Raw genomic sequence first — 16,741 nt, forward strand, 5'->3', positions numbered from 1 at the left:
TTCACTCTTGTTGCCCAGGCTGGAGTGCAATGGCACAATCTCGGCTCGCCGCAACCTCCACCTCCTGGTTTCAGGCGATTCTCCTGCCTCAGCCTCCCGAGTAGCTGGGACTATAGGCATGCGCCACCATGCCTGGCTAATTTTTTGTATTTTTAGTAGAGACGAGGTTTCACTGTGTTAACCAGGATGGTCTCCATCTCCTGACCTCATGATCTGCCCGCCTTGGCCTCCCAAAGTGCTGGGATTACAGGCATGAGGCCCTGGAGATGTGTCCTATTCAAAGGAGGCAGAGAGCCCCCAAAATGATTGAGGTTGGGAATTCCAACCAACAACGGGGGAGAGGTATTCAACTAATATAGATTACCAAAATAAAACAAGAGAAAAGGCCGGGCACGGTGGCTTATGACTGGAATCCCAGCACTTAGGGAGGCTGAGGTGGGCGGATCACCTGGGGCCAGGAGTTTGAGCCCAAACATGGTGAAACCCCATCTCTATTAAAAATACAAAATTAGCTGGGCATGGTGGTGCATGCCTGTACTTCCAGCTACTTGGGAGGCTGAGGCACGAGAATTGCTTGAACCTGGGAGGTGGAGGTTGCAGTGAGCCAAGATCGCACCACTGCACTCCAAACTGGGCGACAGAGAGAGACTCCAAAGAAAAAAAAAGAGAGAAAAAGAAGTACAAAATATGTATCCTGACTTGTCCCAAAGCATCTCGGAGGAGCCGCTGCTCTTGATAGTGCCCTCTGTGGTCCCAGCTCCTGTGGTCCCAGCTCCTGGCCACCAGCTGCCTGCGCCGGGGCTGCAGCCTTGCACAGCTGTTCTCCTGGCAGAGTCAGATGCCTGACGGTCAACACCACAGAGGAAGGATGACTTTCCCCCCTCCCTCTGAGACTAGAAACAAAATGGAAGTGTGGTGACAATGGTGGCAAGCAGCCAAAAGAGCCACTTCCTTTGGGTATCAACAGGCGACCTGGCGTCATGGCTTCCGTCTTCCCCAAGCACCTGTGCCTGGCAGCTGCCTGTGCTGTGCACCTTTTGGGGCGATGCTAATGACATATTTCCTGGGAGCCCTGCCCTATCTGCAGGGATGGGAAGGACAGCGTGCGTCAACCTTCTTCCTAAGGAAGGCGGCATCCCTCCCAAACCTGGGAAACCAGGTCTCCGTGGACAGCATAGACACCTGAGAAAAGGGTTTGCATCAGAGGCTGGTGACAGGCTCTATCGGTCCAGAAACTCAATAGCCTGTGAGTCCAGCAAGTCACGTGACTGATGTGCAGGGTGCCGCTACAGCAGGAGGGGGATCTAGGCTGAAAATCCTCATTTGAAGTGGCCTGGATCCCCCAGAGACTCAGCACCCATGAAATGCAACCCCAGCAGGTGGAAGAGCAAGTCCGTCATTGCACCCACCTGCCGGGCGAGGCAGGAATGCTGCTATTGCAATTCAGGGGCAGCAGGCCCACCCCTACAGACCCGAAGGGGCCTGCAGGTGTTCTCCCACCCCACCCCCCAAAAGAAATCCTTCAGCTGGTGTGCTGGCGCTGTGAGAACCTGCTTCCTGCCAGCTAAAACTAACTCTCTGTTTCTCAGACTGAAAGCTGCTCAGGCTTTATGTTAGCTTCTTGAGCTGGACAGACTCCATCTCAGCGGCTTCATTTTAGTTATTTTCCCCCCATTAAGTATGTAACTGTAGTATGTAGCTGGGGCAGGCTGACACTGGGCACCCAGGAAGGCGTTTGTCGATAAGAGGCTGAGGTAAGTGGTACCAGCATAGCCTGGGCATGCAGGTGCCGTCAAGCGCCCAGAGCCCCCGTCATCTGTAAGTTGTGTGTCTTTCACGACGGCTTCACCCCTCGCACCTGGCCTGTTTTATTTCTCATGTACAAGTTTATCTTTGAACTTTTTGCTTACTCTGCTTTTGTGAAAAATTGGCTTCAGCTAAGTTCCTCCTCCCTTTTAAAACTAGGGTATAAAAGACCACCTAACTTTTTCTTAGGGGCTGAGAGAATTTTGGGCATTAGCCACCTCTTGGTCGCCGGCATAATAAGGACTCATAATTCAATCTCAAGGTGGTGGCGAATTCCTTGACTTGCTTGGGTACAACAGTGACATCTGTGCAGAGGCCTCACAACCACCCCCAGGCTCACTGACCCATTGCTCATAAGAGCAGCTTGTGGGAACCCAAACTCACAGCAGCTGAACTATTATAGAAGTCAGAAGGGGAATTATTAATTTGCAATTAGAAATGCAACACGGGGCTGAACGCAGTGGCTCGTATCTGTAATCCCAGCACTTTGGGTGGCCGAGGAGGGCAGGTCACTTGAGGTCAGGAGTTTGAGACCAGCCTGGCTAACATGGTGAAACCCCGCCTCTACTAAAAATACAAAAATTAGCAGGGTGTGCACCTGTAATCCCAGCTACTTGGGAGGCTGAGGCAAGAGAATTGCTTGAACCCAAATGGTGGAGGTTTCAGTGAACCAAGATCGAGTCACTGCACAAGCCTGCGCAACGAAGTGAGTCAGTCTCAAAAAAAGAAAGAAAAGAAGGAAAAGAAATGCAACATATGTCTCTCCAGAAATTAGCCCAAATCTTCAGCCATCGACAGGCTGTGAAACAGGAGAGGAGTTGAGTCCATCTTACCCTAACCTCCCAGGAAGGGAGCCGACCAGGTAATTTTTGGGTAACAATATAACTATTCTGCTAATGTACCCTTTTCTTGAGATAAGTTCCAATGGGACTCATTTTGGTTACAGCTTTCTATAACAGAATATTGTATTCTTTCATCTTTAATGTTTCTCTGGTTTTCTCTAAGGATTTACAGGTCATTCAGTTGTCTCAAGGATTGCATTTTCCATGTGGTTCTTTCATAAACCTTTGTCCACAGTGAGCCCGCCGTGTGCCAGACACAGTGAGCCCACAGGGACACACGGATGAATGAGACACCGTCCTGGCTCCTGAGTCACGGGAGGTGTCCACAGGACATTCTGACCTAATGGCAGGGACGGGGGGAATCCAGGAAGACTTTCTTGAGGGAGGTGGTGCTTGAGCTGAGGGTTGAGGGGCAAGCGGGAAAGGAAATTCTAGGCCGAAGACCAGTTGGAACTTGCAGCAGAGATAGCCCGACTGGGGTGGGAGTGGGAGGATCCTGGGAGTTTGGATTTGGCTCTGCTGAAGGATCCAGAAGTGGCAGTGGCTGGGAATGAGGCAAATTAGACAGGCACGGCCAGGCCCCAGGGACCATTAGAGGCTGCACTAGGGAGCTTGGCTTTCCTCACCAGCAACAGGAACCAGAGAGGGTTTCAGTGAGGCAAACAATGCATTTGAAGCTACTTTAAAATATATTATTCTCAGCCGTGTGTGGTGACTCATGCCTGTAATCCCAGCCGTTTGGGAGGCCGAGTTGGGTAGATTGCCTGAGGTCAGGAGTTTGAGACCAGCCTGGTCCACATGGCGAAATCCAGCTCTACTAAAAATACAAAACTTAGCCGGGCATGGTGGTGTGCACCTGTAATCCCAGCTACTCAAAAGGTTGAGGCAGGAGAATCACTTGAACCCGGGAGACGGAGTTTGCAGCGAGCCAAGATCACACCACTCCACTCCAGCCTGGGCAACAGAGCACGATTTTGTCTCAGTAAAATGAAGTATTCTACTTGGCAGTTTGAGCAATGTATACAGCTATGCCAATAATGCTGGCAAAGATGGTGAGAGGGTTTACTTGGTTCTTTGGATAAGTGGAGAAATATCTGAGAGGTAAAATGAGCCAAATTTGTTGATAATTGACATGGAGGGAGGGAGACCGAGGACCCCAGGATGCTGGCAGGCAGGTGTGTGGGAGTTACTGTCTGCCAGCTGCAGTTTAGCCAGGCACACCCAAACCACTCTGTGCACAGCCTTTAACACAGAGGGAATGAATGCAGGGATTGGTTACATCCTGAGGGAAGAAACGCCCCGAGAGGTCACCTAGGACACTGTGTTAGCGCAGCCCAGCCACAGGAAGCAGCTAGCATCTCCAGAGTCAAGAGACAGTGCATGGAGGCTGCATGACAAGAGCCCAGGACGGTGACACATGGGCGGCTGGAACCACAGGTGGGTCTCCTTGAATGGAACTGGGGCCACTGCCAGAGATTTCAAAGCAGAGGAGGACAAGGAAGACCCAGCTTCTCGGCCCATCTACCCATCAGCCTTGTTAGTGCCCCAAGTGGCCTCCCCCCAGGAAACCAGTTCCTAAGGGAGCCTGGGAAATGCAGCAGGCCGGAGTCAGCCTTTCTGGGACACAGAAGCGAGCTGGAAAGGGGGAGGATTTAGTCTGGGCGCCCGCATATCAGCCCAAGTGGGTGACGAGAAGAGGGGAAGCTGCCCTGGGGTGGGTGAAGATGTGTCCATTTCTGAACACAGGGAGTCTGAGGTGCTTATGGGACGTCTGTTCAGCAGGGGAGTTGTTCCGCAGTTACTGGGGTTACAGGGGTCAGTTACTTGGACCCGATTCCGAAGATGGGGCTGGGGAAGGAAGGCCTGCATATGCAGACTCGGGATTCACCAGCCTTCAGGTGGCAGTGGCAGTAGTGCTGGCAATGGATGTGTTTATAGGGTAGTAAAAGCATGGTTTTTGTTGGTTTTGGTTTTTTTGAAACAAGGTCTCTTTCTTTCACCCAGGCAGGAAGGCAGTGGTACAGTCATGGCTCACTGCAGCCTCGACTTTCCAGGCTCAAGCGATCCTCCCCTCTCAGCCTCCTGAGTAGCTGGGACTAAAGCCGTGCACCACCACTCCATAAACATTACTAATTTTTTATGAAGATGGAGTATTACTGTGTTGCCCAGGCTGGTCTCCAGCTCCTGAGCCCAAGCGATCCTCCTGCCTTCTCACAAAGTGCTGGGATTAGGGCCAGGCATGGTGGCGCATGCCTGTGATCCTAGCACTTTGGGTGGCCGAGGTGGGTGGATCACTTGAGGTCAGGAGTTCAAGACCAGCCTGGCCATCATGGTGAAACCCCCATCTTTAAAAAAATAATAATAAATAAAATTTTTTTTAAAAGTGTTGGGATTACGGGCATGAGCCAGCATGCCTGGCCTGTTTGTTTTTTTTGAGATGGAGTTTCGCTCTTGTTGTCCAGGCTGGAGTGCGATTATGCGATCTCAGTTTACCACAACCTCTGCCTCCCAGGTTCAAGTGATTCCCCTGCCTTAGCCTCTGGAGTAGCTGGGACTACAGGCGCCTGCCACCACACCCGGCTAATTTTGTGTATATTTAGTAGAGACAGGGTTTCTCCATGTTGGTCAGGCTGGTCTCGAATCCCCGACCTCAGGTGATCTGCCTGCCTCGGCCTCCCAAAGTGCTGGGATTACAGGCGTGAGCCAGAATGCCTGGCCTGTTTTTTTTTTGTTTTTTTTTTAATGAAAAAAAAATTGAACTATTTTCCAAATGGTTGAGTCATGTTATACTCCCAGCAGCTGTTTGAGAGCTCTAGTTGCCCTCATCTGTCCAACATTTAGTCTTTTTAACTATTTTAGCAAGCGTGAAATACACCTTATTGTGGTTTTAATTTGCATTTCTCATGTGGCCTGTGAGGTTGAACAGCCCAGGAAAAGCTTTTATTTGGCCCTTGTGAACATATTGTGAGGACGATCTCCTCTGAGGCCTTCCGGGAGAGAATTAGAGAGTGGAGTAAAATAAGGTGGGGGGAGCAGTCTCCTTCTAGTCTCCAGGTCTCAGGCACCTTCTCAAACTATGTGGGCCTTTCGTCACATCTATTATTATTTTTTAAAATTTTATCATGCATGTTGCAGGGAAGATGTTAGTTGCCCTTTTTTTTTTTTTTTTTTTTTTAAAGTTGGGGTTTCACCATGTTGACCAGGCTGGTTCGAACTTCTGAGCCTAGGCAATCCACCTGCCTTGGCCTCCCAAAGTGCTGGGATTACAGGCGTGAGCCACTGCGCCTGGTCTCCATCATATCTCAAGAATCATGGGCCAGGTGCAGTGGCTCACGCCTGTAATCCCAGCACTTTGGGAGGCTGAGGCAGGCGGATCACCTGAGGTGGGGAGTTCGAGACTAGCCTGGCCAGCATGGTGAAACTCCATCTCTACTAAAAATACAAAAAAATTATCTGGGCATGGTAGTGGATGCCTGCAATCCCAGCTACTTGAGAGGCTGGGGCAGGAGAATCGCTTGAACTCAGGAGGCGGTTACTGTGAGCTAAGATCGCACCACTGAATTTCAGTCTGAGTGACTGAAGAGTGGGACTCCACTTAAAAAAAAAAAAATTGTGAAGCCTGGGCAACATAGCAAGACCCTGCCTCTAAAAAAAAAAAAAAAAAAATTTAGTCACATGTGGTGGTAAGTGCCCTTAGTCCCAGCTACTCAGGAGGCTGAGGTGGGAGGATTCTTTAAGACCAGGAAGTTGTGACTGCAGTGAGCTATGACCACGCCACTGCACTTCAGCCTGGGTGACAGAGTGAGACCCTATCTCTAAATAAATAAAAAAGAATTGTGGGGTTATCTCTGAGTTTCAAGGTGTGAACTTAGAGCCTGAAAGGTGTGCGGTTCAAAGCCTTATTTTACTACTTGCTTGCTGGAACGTGCACAGTTTTCTCAGCTGTAAAATGGGAACAACATCTATTTGTGGGGTTGCTATGAGAATTAAGTCGTGTTGGTAAAGGGACCAGCTTACTATCTGGCATTTCATATGAGCTCAGCAATCGTAGCAAGTATTATCGGTTTTGTTACTGGAAGAATTAAACAGGTGCGACAGATCGTCCTTTTTCCCCCAGATGAGGAAATTGAGGCCCGAAAAATTAAAAGAAGTATCCAGTACAACTGGCTGATTAGGGCACAGGCATGAGCCACCACGCCCGGCCCAAGGATTCTTACAGATAGGGCATTGTCTCAGTATTAGACCAATATGGTTTTCTTCTTGTTTGCTTTTTTCAAAAAACACCACCAACCAAGTAATAAATACAAGGTGAATTCTGTTCCATCCAGTTCTGTCTCCCCATCTCCAGTCCCTGCTTTAGGATCCGTGGGGAGGGGATGGAGATTCGCTTTGGGTTGTTGATTTTATGACCTCACTCTATTCATCATTCCTACCCAATGTTGAAAAAGATACGACTGTGTGTGCAAAGTTCTGCCTTTTGGATAGTTTATGCCCATCCAGTGCTTCTCTGAGTTTCTGAGGTCAGGGCAGGAACCAACACTCTCTCCACCCTTCCAGGGGAATGGAGAGGAAGCCAGCGAAGTTGCCTCGGGTCAAGAGAATATTTTTTAAAATACTGCAAAAGCAATAGTGCTCACAAGTACTCAGCTAAAACCTTCGCAGAGCCGTCAGAGGACAAAGCTTTTGGAGGGAGTGGGTGCAGCTAGGGATTGCGCAGCTCCGGCAATCCTCCGGCCCGCGGCTCCGCACGCGCATCATCCGGGCCTAAAAAGGTCAAATCCAACACTCTCGTGTCCCTAATCTCGAAGAACCATTTCCTCGACAGCCCCAGATCGCTCCCAGATCCCACCCTCCCCAAACTGCAGGTGCTCCGTGTGTGCGCGTCAGGGATGGCCTCAGAGCCCCGGAGGTTAAGGCCCAGGGCCTGCGCCTCCGCTTCTCCGCAGCCACGAGACGGCCAAGCGGCAAGGGGAAGCCCAGCCTTCTCCCTGCCCGGGAGACTGGGCAGGGGAGCTGCTGCGGGGACGGACAGAGGCTCTGGAGCCCCCGTTCTGGGGCGCGGCGCGCGCCACTATCACATCTGGGGCGTCCACAACAGCGCCAGGTGCGCTCCGCCGACCCGGAAGTAGCGGCACCACAAGCGCGCTGCGAAGACGTCACCAGTACGCGGCCCAGGAGGCTGGAGCACTTTTGGCTTTGCGCACTTGCGTCATCACGTGGCTGGCGGGGTCCCGTGATAGGGAGGTGACGTAAGCGTCACGAAGGCGGCGGTGGGCGGGGACAGGGAGTGAGCCGAATCTAGCCCTGCCTCTTAAAGCCTCCCGACCCTTTCGCTGTTGGCGCAGCGCGGCCGCCTGGTGCGGCGCCTTTAAGCGTCGCTGTGACACGTGTGTGAGGCGCCGGAGGCCCGGATGATGCGCGTGCAGGGCCGCGGGCCGGAGGAGAAGCCAGGGTTGCGCGGGTTTGTGGCGCGCCCGCGGAGAGGCCGGGGTACGCTGAAGCCGGAGTAGGCTGGGGTCGGGTCGGGGTGGCGCGCAGGCCGGGGGACGAGGCGGGGCAGGTGGCTTCGGCGAAGGCCTGGGGCATGGGAAGGGCCGGCGGGACGCAGCTGGGGCGCTCGGGGAGGACGTGGGCGCGCGTCCGCGCAGGGCTCTGGCAGTCCCCGAGGAGGGCCTGGGATACGCCTCCTGCTCTCGAGCTCGGGGTCTCGCCCAGGAGGGTCCGGGGCCGGGCTGTCCTCGCCGCTCTCCACCGTGTCCTGGGCTGGCGATGGGGGTCGCAGGTGCCCGTCGTCTGCGCAGGATCCAGGCCGACTCCGGAGAGGCTGAGGTCGGAATCAGGGCCAGGGCGTCCCGTGCGGCCGCAGAGCCCAGCGGGGCTGGCGCGCTCCCGGGCTGGGCGCCTTCCTCGTGGCTGTGGAGAAGGCCGCGGAGCTTCGGGCGGGGTGCGGTTCCGAGGCCGCTGTTCCTGGCGGGTGGCGTGGGCGTCCTGGGCCTGGGGCTGGCGTGGCGGCCGCCAAACCCAGACACACAACAGGGGAGACTCCTCGCGCCCGGGTTTACGTAACGCTCGCCACGGAGCCAGGCTCGGGGAGAGGCGCTCAGGTCGCTGTGTCCGGGACAGGCGCTGCGGAGTCGCCGGGGAGGCCCCTGGAGCGCGGCGCTGGGTCCCAGGAGGCGTTGTTTCCGTGGGCTCCTCCCCCCAGCACGTGGTTTTGACCCTGCGAGCCTCCATTGCAGTTCATCCTGGAAAAGTGACTTTAGAAGGAGGAGGGAGAAGGAGTTAACCTAAATTGTGCCGACTCGAGTTCGCGCAGGTGGAAATGTGGATGCGGCCTGTGCTGTGCCTGGACCAGAGGGAGCATCCTCCCTGAGCTGGGAAGTGTTGATGGTGTGTGCTTCAGAGGGCTTTGACAGTGATTACAGCAACACTTGTCTCGGGTTCCTACACCTCAGAGAGCGAGCGAGCGTTATTTAGGTTATTGCCTCATGTTTTAGGTGGAATTGGTGAAGTAGAAGTTGACCTGTCACATTTGAAAAATTGTGTTTAAAATCTCTGCCTCTACGCTAAGGAGTGGGTTAAGTTTACAGTTACTTATTTCGACTGAAATTGGGTTATATCCCAAGTGTTGTGTATCCCCTCCCTAAGTGGTTCTCAAACGTTGGTAGTGGTGCATGACAAAGTTCTCACCTTCCAGGGTGGATGACGGTCCTCACCCAAAGCAGTGATACTGTTGGGAGTTTTTCATACGACTAGGTGTCTTCACTTTATAAATTGTCCTTTATTCTGAGATCATTTCCTTACACATTTTTGGGGGGTTGGTGTGTTTTTATTTATGGATGAAGTCATAGCTCTGAGATTTGCTGCAGAATTACCTGGGGATGGGAGGTGACCCAGGATGGGTCAGACGTAATTACTGAGGCAGAGTAAGGGGGCTGATGTGCTCCCTGTGCTGTTCTGCGTTTGTGTGTTTGAATGTTTTCACTATAAATTGTTTTTACGGACCTTAATTTCATGTAATCATAGTGATGGTAATGGAAGAGAAATGATCCATCTACGATTACCATAGTGAAAGAGAAAATCCGCACTTAGCAAAGCAAGATTTTGGCAACTCCTGTTACTCCCTCAGGTTTTTGTTGTTGTTGTTGTTGAAGTTTTACTGGTTCATTAAATTCAAAACTTTGGAATTTATTACCTATTAGTCTTTGTGAGATTAGACTGGCCTTGACTAGCAGGTGTGGGAACATTTTCGTTCTTTGTGCTTGTCTGGTGTCAGGGTTAAGATGCAGTGTGGCGGTGTTGTTCATATCGTGTGCTTTACAACAACTGGTGATGAGGTAGCATGATCCTCCCGCCTCATCCTGAGTGCACTTGTGGATGCTCCTTGAGCTTTAAGGACAGCTTTTTCTGGGTAGATGGTTGCCAGTGCCATGCGGCACCCCAGGAAAGTAGCTAAGGAGGAAGAGAGTTGGCCTTCACTGATGGTCATCCTGTTCCTCCCACAAGCTGTGAGCCCGCTGTGTGGCTTCAGTGATTTAACAGGCCAGAGCCCAGGAGCACTTACATTCAGGAGCCCCGTGTAGTACCTGCCCAGCCAAACTCAGTCCCATCCCTCACCTCCCCGCCACCCAAGATCCTGGTTCTGTGCTGCAGGCCAGCAGGCCAGAGTCTGTACATCCCAGGGGAGTCTGCGAGGCTTCTGTGTATTTTTTGATTCCACTGAATTGCCTGCATGTGACCCAGCAGTGGTTGTTCAGTTGGTGAGAAGTCAGATAATTCTCATTAGAAAAGGCTCTTTTATTTTCTCAAATCAGACAACTTCTAATACTTGGTTTTTTTTTTTTGAGTCGGAGTCTCACTCTTGTTACCCAGGCTGGAGTGCAATGGCGCGATCTCGGCTCACCGCAACCTCTGCCTCCTGGGTTCAGGCAATTCTGCCTCAACCTCCTGAGTAGCTGAGATTACAGGCATGTGCCACCACGCCCAGCTAATGTTTTGTATTTTTAGTAGAGACGGGGTTTCACCGTGTTGACCAGGATGGTCTCGATCTCTTGACCTCGTGATCCACCCGCCTCGGCCTCCCAAAGTGCTGGGATTACAGACTTGAGCCACCTTTTAAGATGGAGTCTCGCTCTGTCACCCAGGCTGGAAGTGCAGTGGCGCTATATCGGCTCACAGTATTCTCTGCCTCCTGGGTTCAAGCGTTCAAGCGATTCTCATGCCTCAACCTCCCAAGTAGCTGGGATTACAGGCACGCGCCACCAGGCCCAGCTAATGTTTTCTATTTTTAGTGGAGACGGGTTTCACCATGTTGACCAGGATGGTCTTGATCTCTTGACCTCGTGATCCACCCACCTCGGCCTCCCAAAGTGCTGGGACAAGCCTAATTTTTTTTTTTAAAGATGAGGTCTCACTATGTTCCCCAGGCTGGACTGCACTGGCTGTTCACAGGCATAATCGCAGCTCACTGCAGTCTCCAACTCCTGGCCTCAAGTTATCCTCCTATCTCAGCCTCCTAAGCATCTGGGACGATAGGCCCAGACCACTGCACCTGACTTTTCTTTATAGACGTTTTTATAGAAAAAGATACTTGATCCATGTATGGAATTAGATGATCCACAGTGATCAATTTGAATGGCTTAATAAAAGGTACTGGAGGAGGTCCTTACTTTCACTAGAGCAGAATTTTGGGGTACACCTGACTTGCCGATTCTTCCAGGGCAGGCTGGGTACTGAATACCAGAGGAAGTCATCATTTTTCTGATATTCGTGAAGCAGTTTAAGGACATAATTTTGAAATTGTGACTCAAATAGTCTGTGCTGTGTTTGGGAAAGTTACTTGAGAGGTAGTGGGTAGGGAAGGAAAGTGGCGGATACAAAGGTAGCAGTTGGAGAGGTGCAGGGGTCTCTTGGTTATGGTTTCAGTGCAGCTGCACCAATAGTGTGGATCCTCTGTTAGACTGTAGTGTGTAGCAAGCTCTAAAGCACTTCCCAACACTGTTATTTTTGTTGCTATTTTACAATAGAAAAGGAGGTTTGGAGAAGTCACCGTAGTTTCATAGCTAAGGGTGATAGAACCTCCCAGGGCCACTACATTCCAAAGCCTGTGATCTACCCACTTGCCTGCTTTGGTTTTCTTCCTCTGTTGGTAAGTGGCCTGGAAGACACTTGCTTAAGTGTAGAGGTGTCTCGTGGATACTGTTCTCTAGGCCTGCTACTTGCTCTTTTTGTCCTACCTCACTTTTAGAAAGATAATTTGTATTTTTTTTTGTTTTTTTTTGTTTTGGTTTTGAAACGGAATCTTGTTGTTGTCCAGGCTGGAGTGCAGTGGCATGATCTCGGCTCACTGCAACCTCTGCCTCCCAGGTTCAAGCAATTCTCCTGCCTCAGCCTCCTGAGGAGCTGGTATTACAGATGTGCACCAGCATGCCCAGCTAATTTTTAAATTTTTAGTAGAGACAGGATTTCACCATGTTGGCCAGGCTGGTCTTGAACTCCTGACCTGGTGATCCGCCCACCTCAGTGTCCCAAAGTGCTAGGATTGCAGGTGTGAGCCACTACTCCTGGCCTAGAAAGGTAATTTGTACAAGCACTGTCTTAATAGAAACATAACATAAGCCACAAATATAATTTATGATTTTGTGGTAGCCACGTTAAAAAGAAGCAGGTGAAATTCATTTTCATAATTTATCCCAACATGTATAAAATATTACTATTTCAACATGCAACTGATCTAAAAATTACTGGGATGTTTTACATTTTCTTCTTATACTGGTGTTTATTTCTCTTCGAAATCTGGTATTCAGCTTACACTTATAGCACCTCTCAACCTGGACTAGCCTCATTTCACATGCCCAGTAGCCACGTGTGGCCTGTGGCCTTCATGTTGAAGAGTGCAGGTCTGTAGAGACATGCATGCTTATCTGACCTGCATGTGAATTCATTGCATGGGTGTGTGTAACCAGTTTGTATGTGAGAATCAGCGTCCCCTTGTTTTTGAGCAGACATTTGGACCACATGCTGGCCTTTTGAGGGAAGTGGCGTCAAGAGTGATGCCCAGAGCCACTTGATGAACATCTGCTGAAGAGATGCACCGGCCAGGGGCTGTCTGGCTGCCTCAGGCCACTGTTGTCTGCTCAGCTCAGTGTGTGGCAGCATCTTGTCATTTTGTGAGCTCTACTATGTCCCAGTGGTTAGTGACGGGTCTCCCTGTTTCACGCTTCCTTTGTAGGGCTGGCAGCTGATCCAGGGGAGCTTTTGTGGTGGCTAGCATCCTTGATGACCCAAGAGGAGATCTTTTTTATTTTTGACTCCACCTTGTGTGTAACCAAAGAGGAGCTCTTAAGAGCTGATTTCGTCCTGGGATTTAATTATGTCTTACTCTCTGTTTCTTCTTGTCCCCACAGTGATGCACCATGCCCATAGTGGATAAATTGAAGGAGGCCCTCAAACCCGGCCGCAAGGACTCAGCTGATGATGGAGAACTGGGGAAGCTTCTGGCCTCCTCCGCCAAGAAGGTCCTTTTACAGAAGATTGAATTCCAGCCTGCCAGCAAGAGCTTCTCCTACCAGCTGGAGTCTTTAAAGAGCAAATATGTGTTGCTCAACCCCAAAACAGAGGGAGCCAGTCGCCACAAGAGTGGAGACGACCCGCCCGCCAGGAGACAGGGTACAGATGTGCAGTGTGCTGGCAGAGAGGCCCTCACTCTGGGGTGACCAAGTGGATGGACTTAAATGTTGTAGTTAGTAGGAAAAACAGCAGAATGTGGTGGTAGAGTTCTGAGTGTCTACGTGCACTCGGTGGGTTTCAGCTGTAAAGTGATGATGCGGGGTTTGTAGGAGGGAAATCTGTGTACTGGGAGGGCCCTTGGAACTTGCTGTTCCCCTTTCCCAAGTATAACACAGTCAGAAGTCAGGCCTGGAACTGAGAAAGAGAAACGGGGTGGGCTGCATGGGGGCACGGTGTGGTGCAGAGTGCCAGGGCCTGGCTCCTTCACCCACTCTCTGAGCTGTGCCCTCCATCCCTCGAGGGGTCTTTGGAGTCTAGACCCAAGCAGCCTGGGAGGTCTGTGGGGTGACCGGGTTTACTCCTGAGCTTTCCAGGAAAGTCCAATAAATGGGACACCAGTTCTCTGTTGCCGCCTTCCGGGTCACTGCATGCTAAGTGTGTGCACCAGGAGTGCCTTTGTGTGTTCGACCTGTGTGTGGACTTATGTCTTTCTCTTTGCTTCCCTTGTCCCTTTCTTTCTCAGGCAGTGAGCACACGTATGAAAGCTGTGGTGATGGAGTCCCAGCCCCACAGAAAGTGCTCTTCCCCACGGAGCGACTGTCTCTGAGGTGGGAGCGGGTCTTCCGCGTGGGTGCAGGACTCCACAACCTTGGCAACACCTGCTTTCTCAATGCCACCATCCAGTGCTTGACCTACACGCCGCCTCTGGCCAACTACCTGCTCTCCAAGGAGCATGCCCGCAGCTGTGAGTGTGGGTTTGCCGCGGTGGGGTGGCTGCGGGTCCTTGGGATTAGATAAGCCCGTGCTCTTGTGGCCCTGCTGAGCTCAGTCTGGATGAAATTTAGGAGTGCGGTTTTTCATGAGTAGTAACTTAGGAAACCTAAATTTGAATCATGCCTGCTGCAGAATGGGCCGTGAAGGTGAGTCAGTCAGGTGGGATGGTGTTCAAAAAGCTTTTCTGTAAATAGTTGCCCAGACAGAAAGGTTTTCAAATAATACTTCCAAAATACATATATTCAATTATTATTTTTTAGAGACTGTGTCTTGCTCCGTCACCCGGGCTAGAATGCAGTGGCCCCACCACAACTCACTGTAGTCTTTTTTGAGATGAAGTCTCTCTCTTTGTTGCCCAGACTGGAGTGCAGCGGCGCGATCTCGGCTCACTGCAACCTCTGCCTCCTGAGTTCAAGAGATTCTCCAGCCTCAGCCTCCCCAGTAGATGGGGTACAGGCATGTGCCACCACACTGGGCTAATTTTTGTATTTCTACTTTTTTTTTTAGTAGAGACGGCATTTTACCATATGGGTCAGGCTGGTCTCGAACTCCTGACCTCCTCACTGTGGTCTGAACTCTTGGGCTCAAGTGATCCTCCCATCTCCACCTCCCAAAGTGCTGGGATCATAGGTGTGAGCCACCGTGCCTGGCCCAGTTGTTTTACGCATTTGTTGTATCAGGATATCATAAATGTATTGTAAAACATGTAGCCTGGGTAACACAGCAAGATCCTGTCTCTACAAAAACAAATCAAGAACAGGCACGGGGGCTCACACCTCTGGGAGGCCAAGACGGGCAGATCACTTGAGCTCAGGAGTTCAAGACCAGCCTGGCTCACATGGTGAAACCCCATTTCGACTAAAAACACAAAAATTAGCTAGGTGTGGTGACGCACACCTTTAATCCCAACTACTCGGGAGGCTGAGGCAGAAAATCGTTTGAACCCAGGAGGCGGAGGTTGCAGTGAACTGACCAAGGTCACAACACTGCACGCCAGCCTGGGCGACAGAGCGAGACTCCATTTCACACACACAAAAAACAAAACAATGAGCTGGATGTGGTAGTGTGCTCTACTTGATTAATATAGAGGTGAAATAAGATGTGACTTACCAAAACCTGAAAGAAATAGAAAGTGGAGAGTCTTCTATTAAATTAAAGCAGTGGTTAATCTTCCCATGGGCCAGGCTCCGTGGCTTACGCCTATAATCCTAGTACTTGGGAGGTTGGGGCAGGTGGATCACGAGGTTAGGAGTTCAGGACCAGCCTGGCCAAGATGGTGAAATCCGGTCTCTACTAAAATTACAAAAATTAGCCAGGCGTGGTGGCAGGCGCCTGTAATCTCAGTTAATCGGTAGGCTGAGGCAAGATAATCACTTCAACCCAGGTGGCAGAGATTGCAGTGACCCGAGATTGTGCACCACTGTGCTCCAGCCTGGGTGACAGAGTAAGACTATGACTCAAAAAACAACATAAAATCTTCCCATGAAAAATACCAAGCAGAGACATTATTTCTTTGTAACTTATTTTTTTTTTTGAGATGGATGTCGCCCAGGATGGAGTGCAGTGGTGTGATCTCAGCTCACTGCAACGTCTGCCTCCCGGGTATGAGCAGTTCTCCTGTGTCAGCGTCCCGAGTAGTTGGGACTACAGATGCGTGCCACCACACCTTGCTAATGTTTGTATTTTTAGTAGAGGTGGGGTTTCACCATGTTGGTCAGGCTGGTCTCGAACTCCTGACCTTAGGTGATAGCCTGCCTTGGTCTCCTAAAGTACTAGGATTACAGGCGTGAGCCACTGCGCCCAGCCGATTTCTGTGTAACTTTTAAGAAACAATTCCAGTCCTTTGCACATTTCTTCCAAAGAATAGAGAAGGAGAGAGAGAATCCTGCCCAGCTCATTCTGTAAAGTTCCTGTAACTCAGGTAACAATAATAAGGAAACTTTGAGAAAGGAAATTGATAACCACAACTTATTTACGAACATAGATATAAGAATTCTAGGAAAATACTACCAAATGACACAGTTTCTAAAAAAACTGTAAGCAACTCATGTTTATCTTAGGAATGCAAGGATGCTTTAATCTCAGAACATCTCTAGAATTCTGGAAATAGTGGAGCAGCCGAAAGCACAGCTCAGGAGCCTGGCCTGTAGGCTTTGCTTCCCGGCTTTGCCCCTTAGTAGCTGAGCTTTGGAGAATGCCCCTGGTCTGTGGAGGAATGAGACTGCCTTCCTCACAGAGTTGTGTGAGGCTCAGATGAATTCTGAGTGAGTCAAGTAGCTGGACTAGCAGCTGTAAACAGCTCCGGAAGGGACTGCCACCTTTGCCACCTTAACCATGGTTGCCGTATTAACAGAGGAAAGGAAACGGTCACCTGAAAATAGATGTTTGCTAAAAATATACATGATTTGGCCGGGCACGGTGGCTCAAGCCTGTAATCCCAGCACTTTGGGAGGCCGAGGCGGGTGGATCACGAGGGCAAGAGATCGAGACCATCCTGGTCAACATGGTGAAACCCCGTCTCTACTAAAAATACAAAAAATTAGCTGGGCATGGTGGCGCGTGCCTGTAATCCCAGCTACTCAGGAGGCTGA

The 16,741-nt window shown here is 50.7% G+C and overlaps 1 protein-coding gene across 6 annotated transcripts in view; it reads left to right on the top strand.

The window, feature by feature from the left end:
* Positions 1 to 7,958: 7,958 nt before the first annotated feature.
* The window catches only part of USP36 (ubiquitin specific peptidase 36), a 55,160-nt gene continuing 46,377 nt past the window's right edge, over positions 7,959 to 16,741 (top strand). For 2 of the 6 annotated variants that reach the window (XM_017524988.2, XM_017524989.1), the window contains exons 1-2: positions 13,064 to 13,316; positions 13,900 to 14,121. In XM_017524988.2, coding sequence (XP_017380477.1) covers positions 13,064 to 13,316; positions 13,900 to 14,121 — 475 coding nt within the window. Of the gene's footprint in view, positions 8,139 to 11,776; positions 11,797 to 13,053; positions 13,317 to 13,899; positions 14,122 to 16,741 lie in introns of those variants that run through there. The other 4 variants (XM_037737216.1, XM_037737212.1, XM_037737214.1 and 1 more) reach the window with 4 other exon arrangements.

The sequence above is a fragment of the Cebus imitator genome, unplaced genomic scaffold (assembly GCF_001604975.1).
Source record: "Cebus imitator isolate Cc_AM_T3 unplaced genomic scaffold, Cebus_imitator-1.0 Scaffold36, whole genome shotgun sequence".
NCBI lineage: Eukaryota > Metazoa > Chordata > Mammalia > Primates > Cebidae > Cebus > Cebus imitator.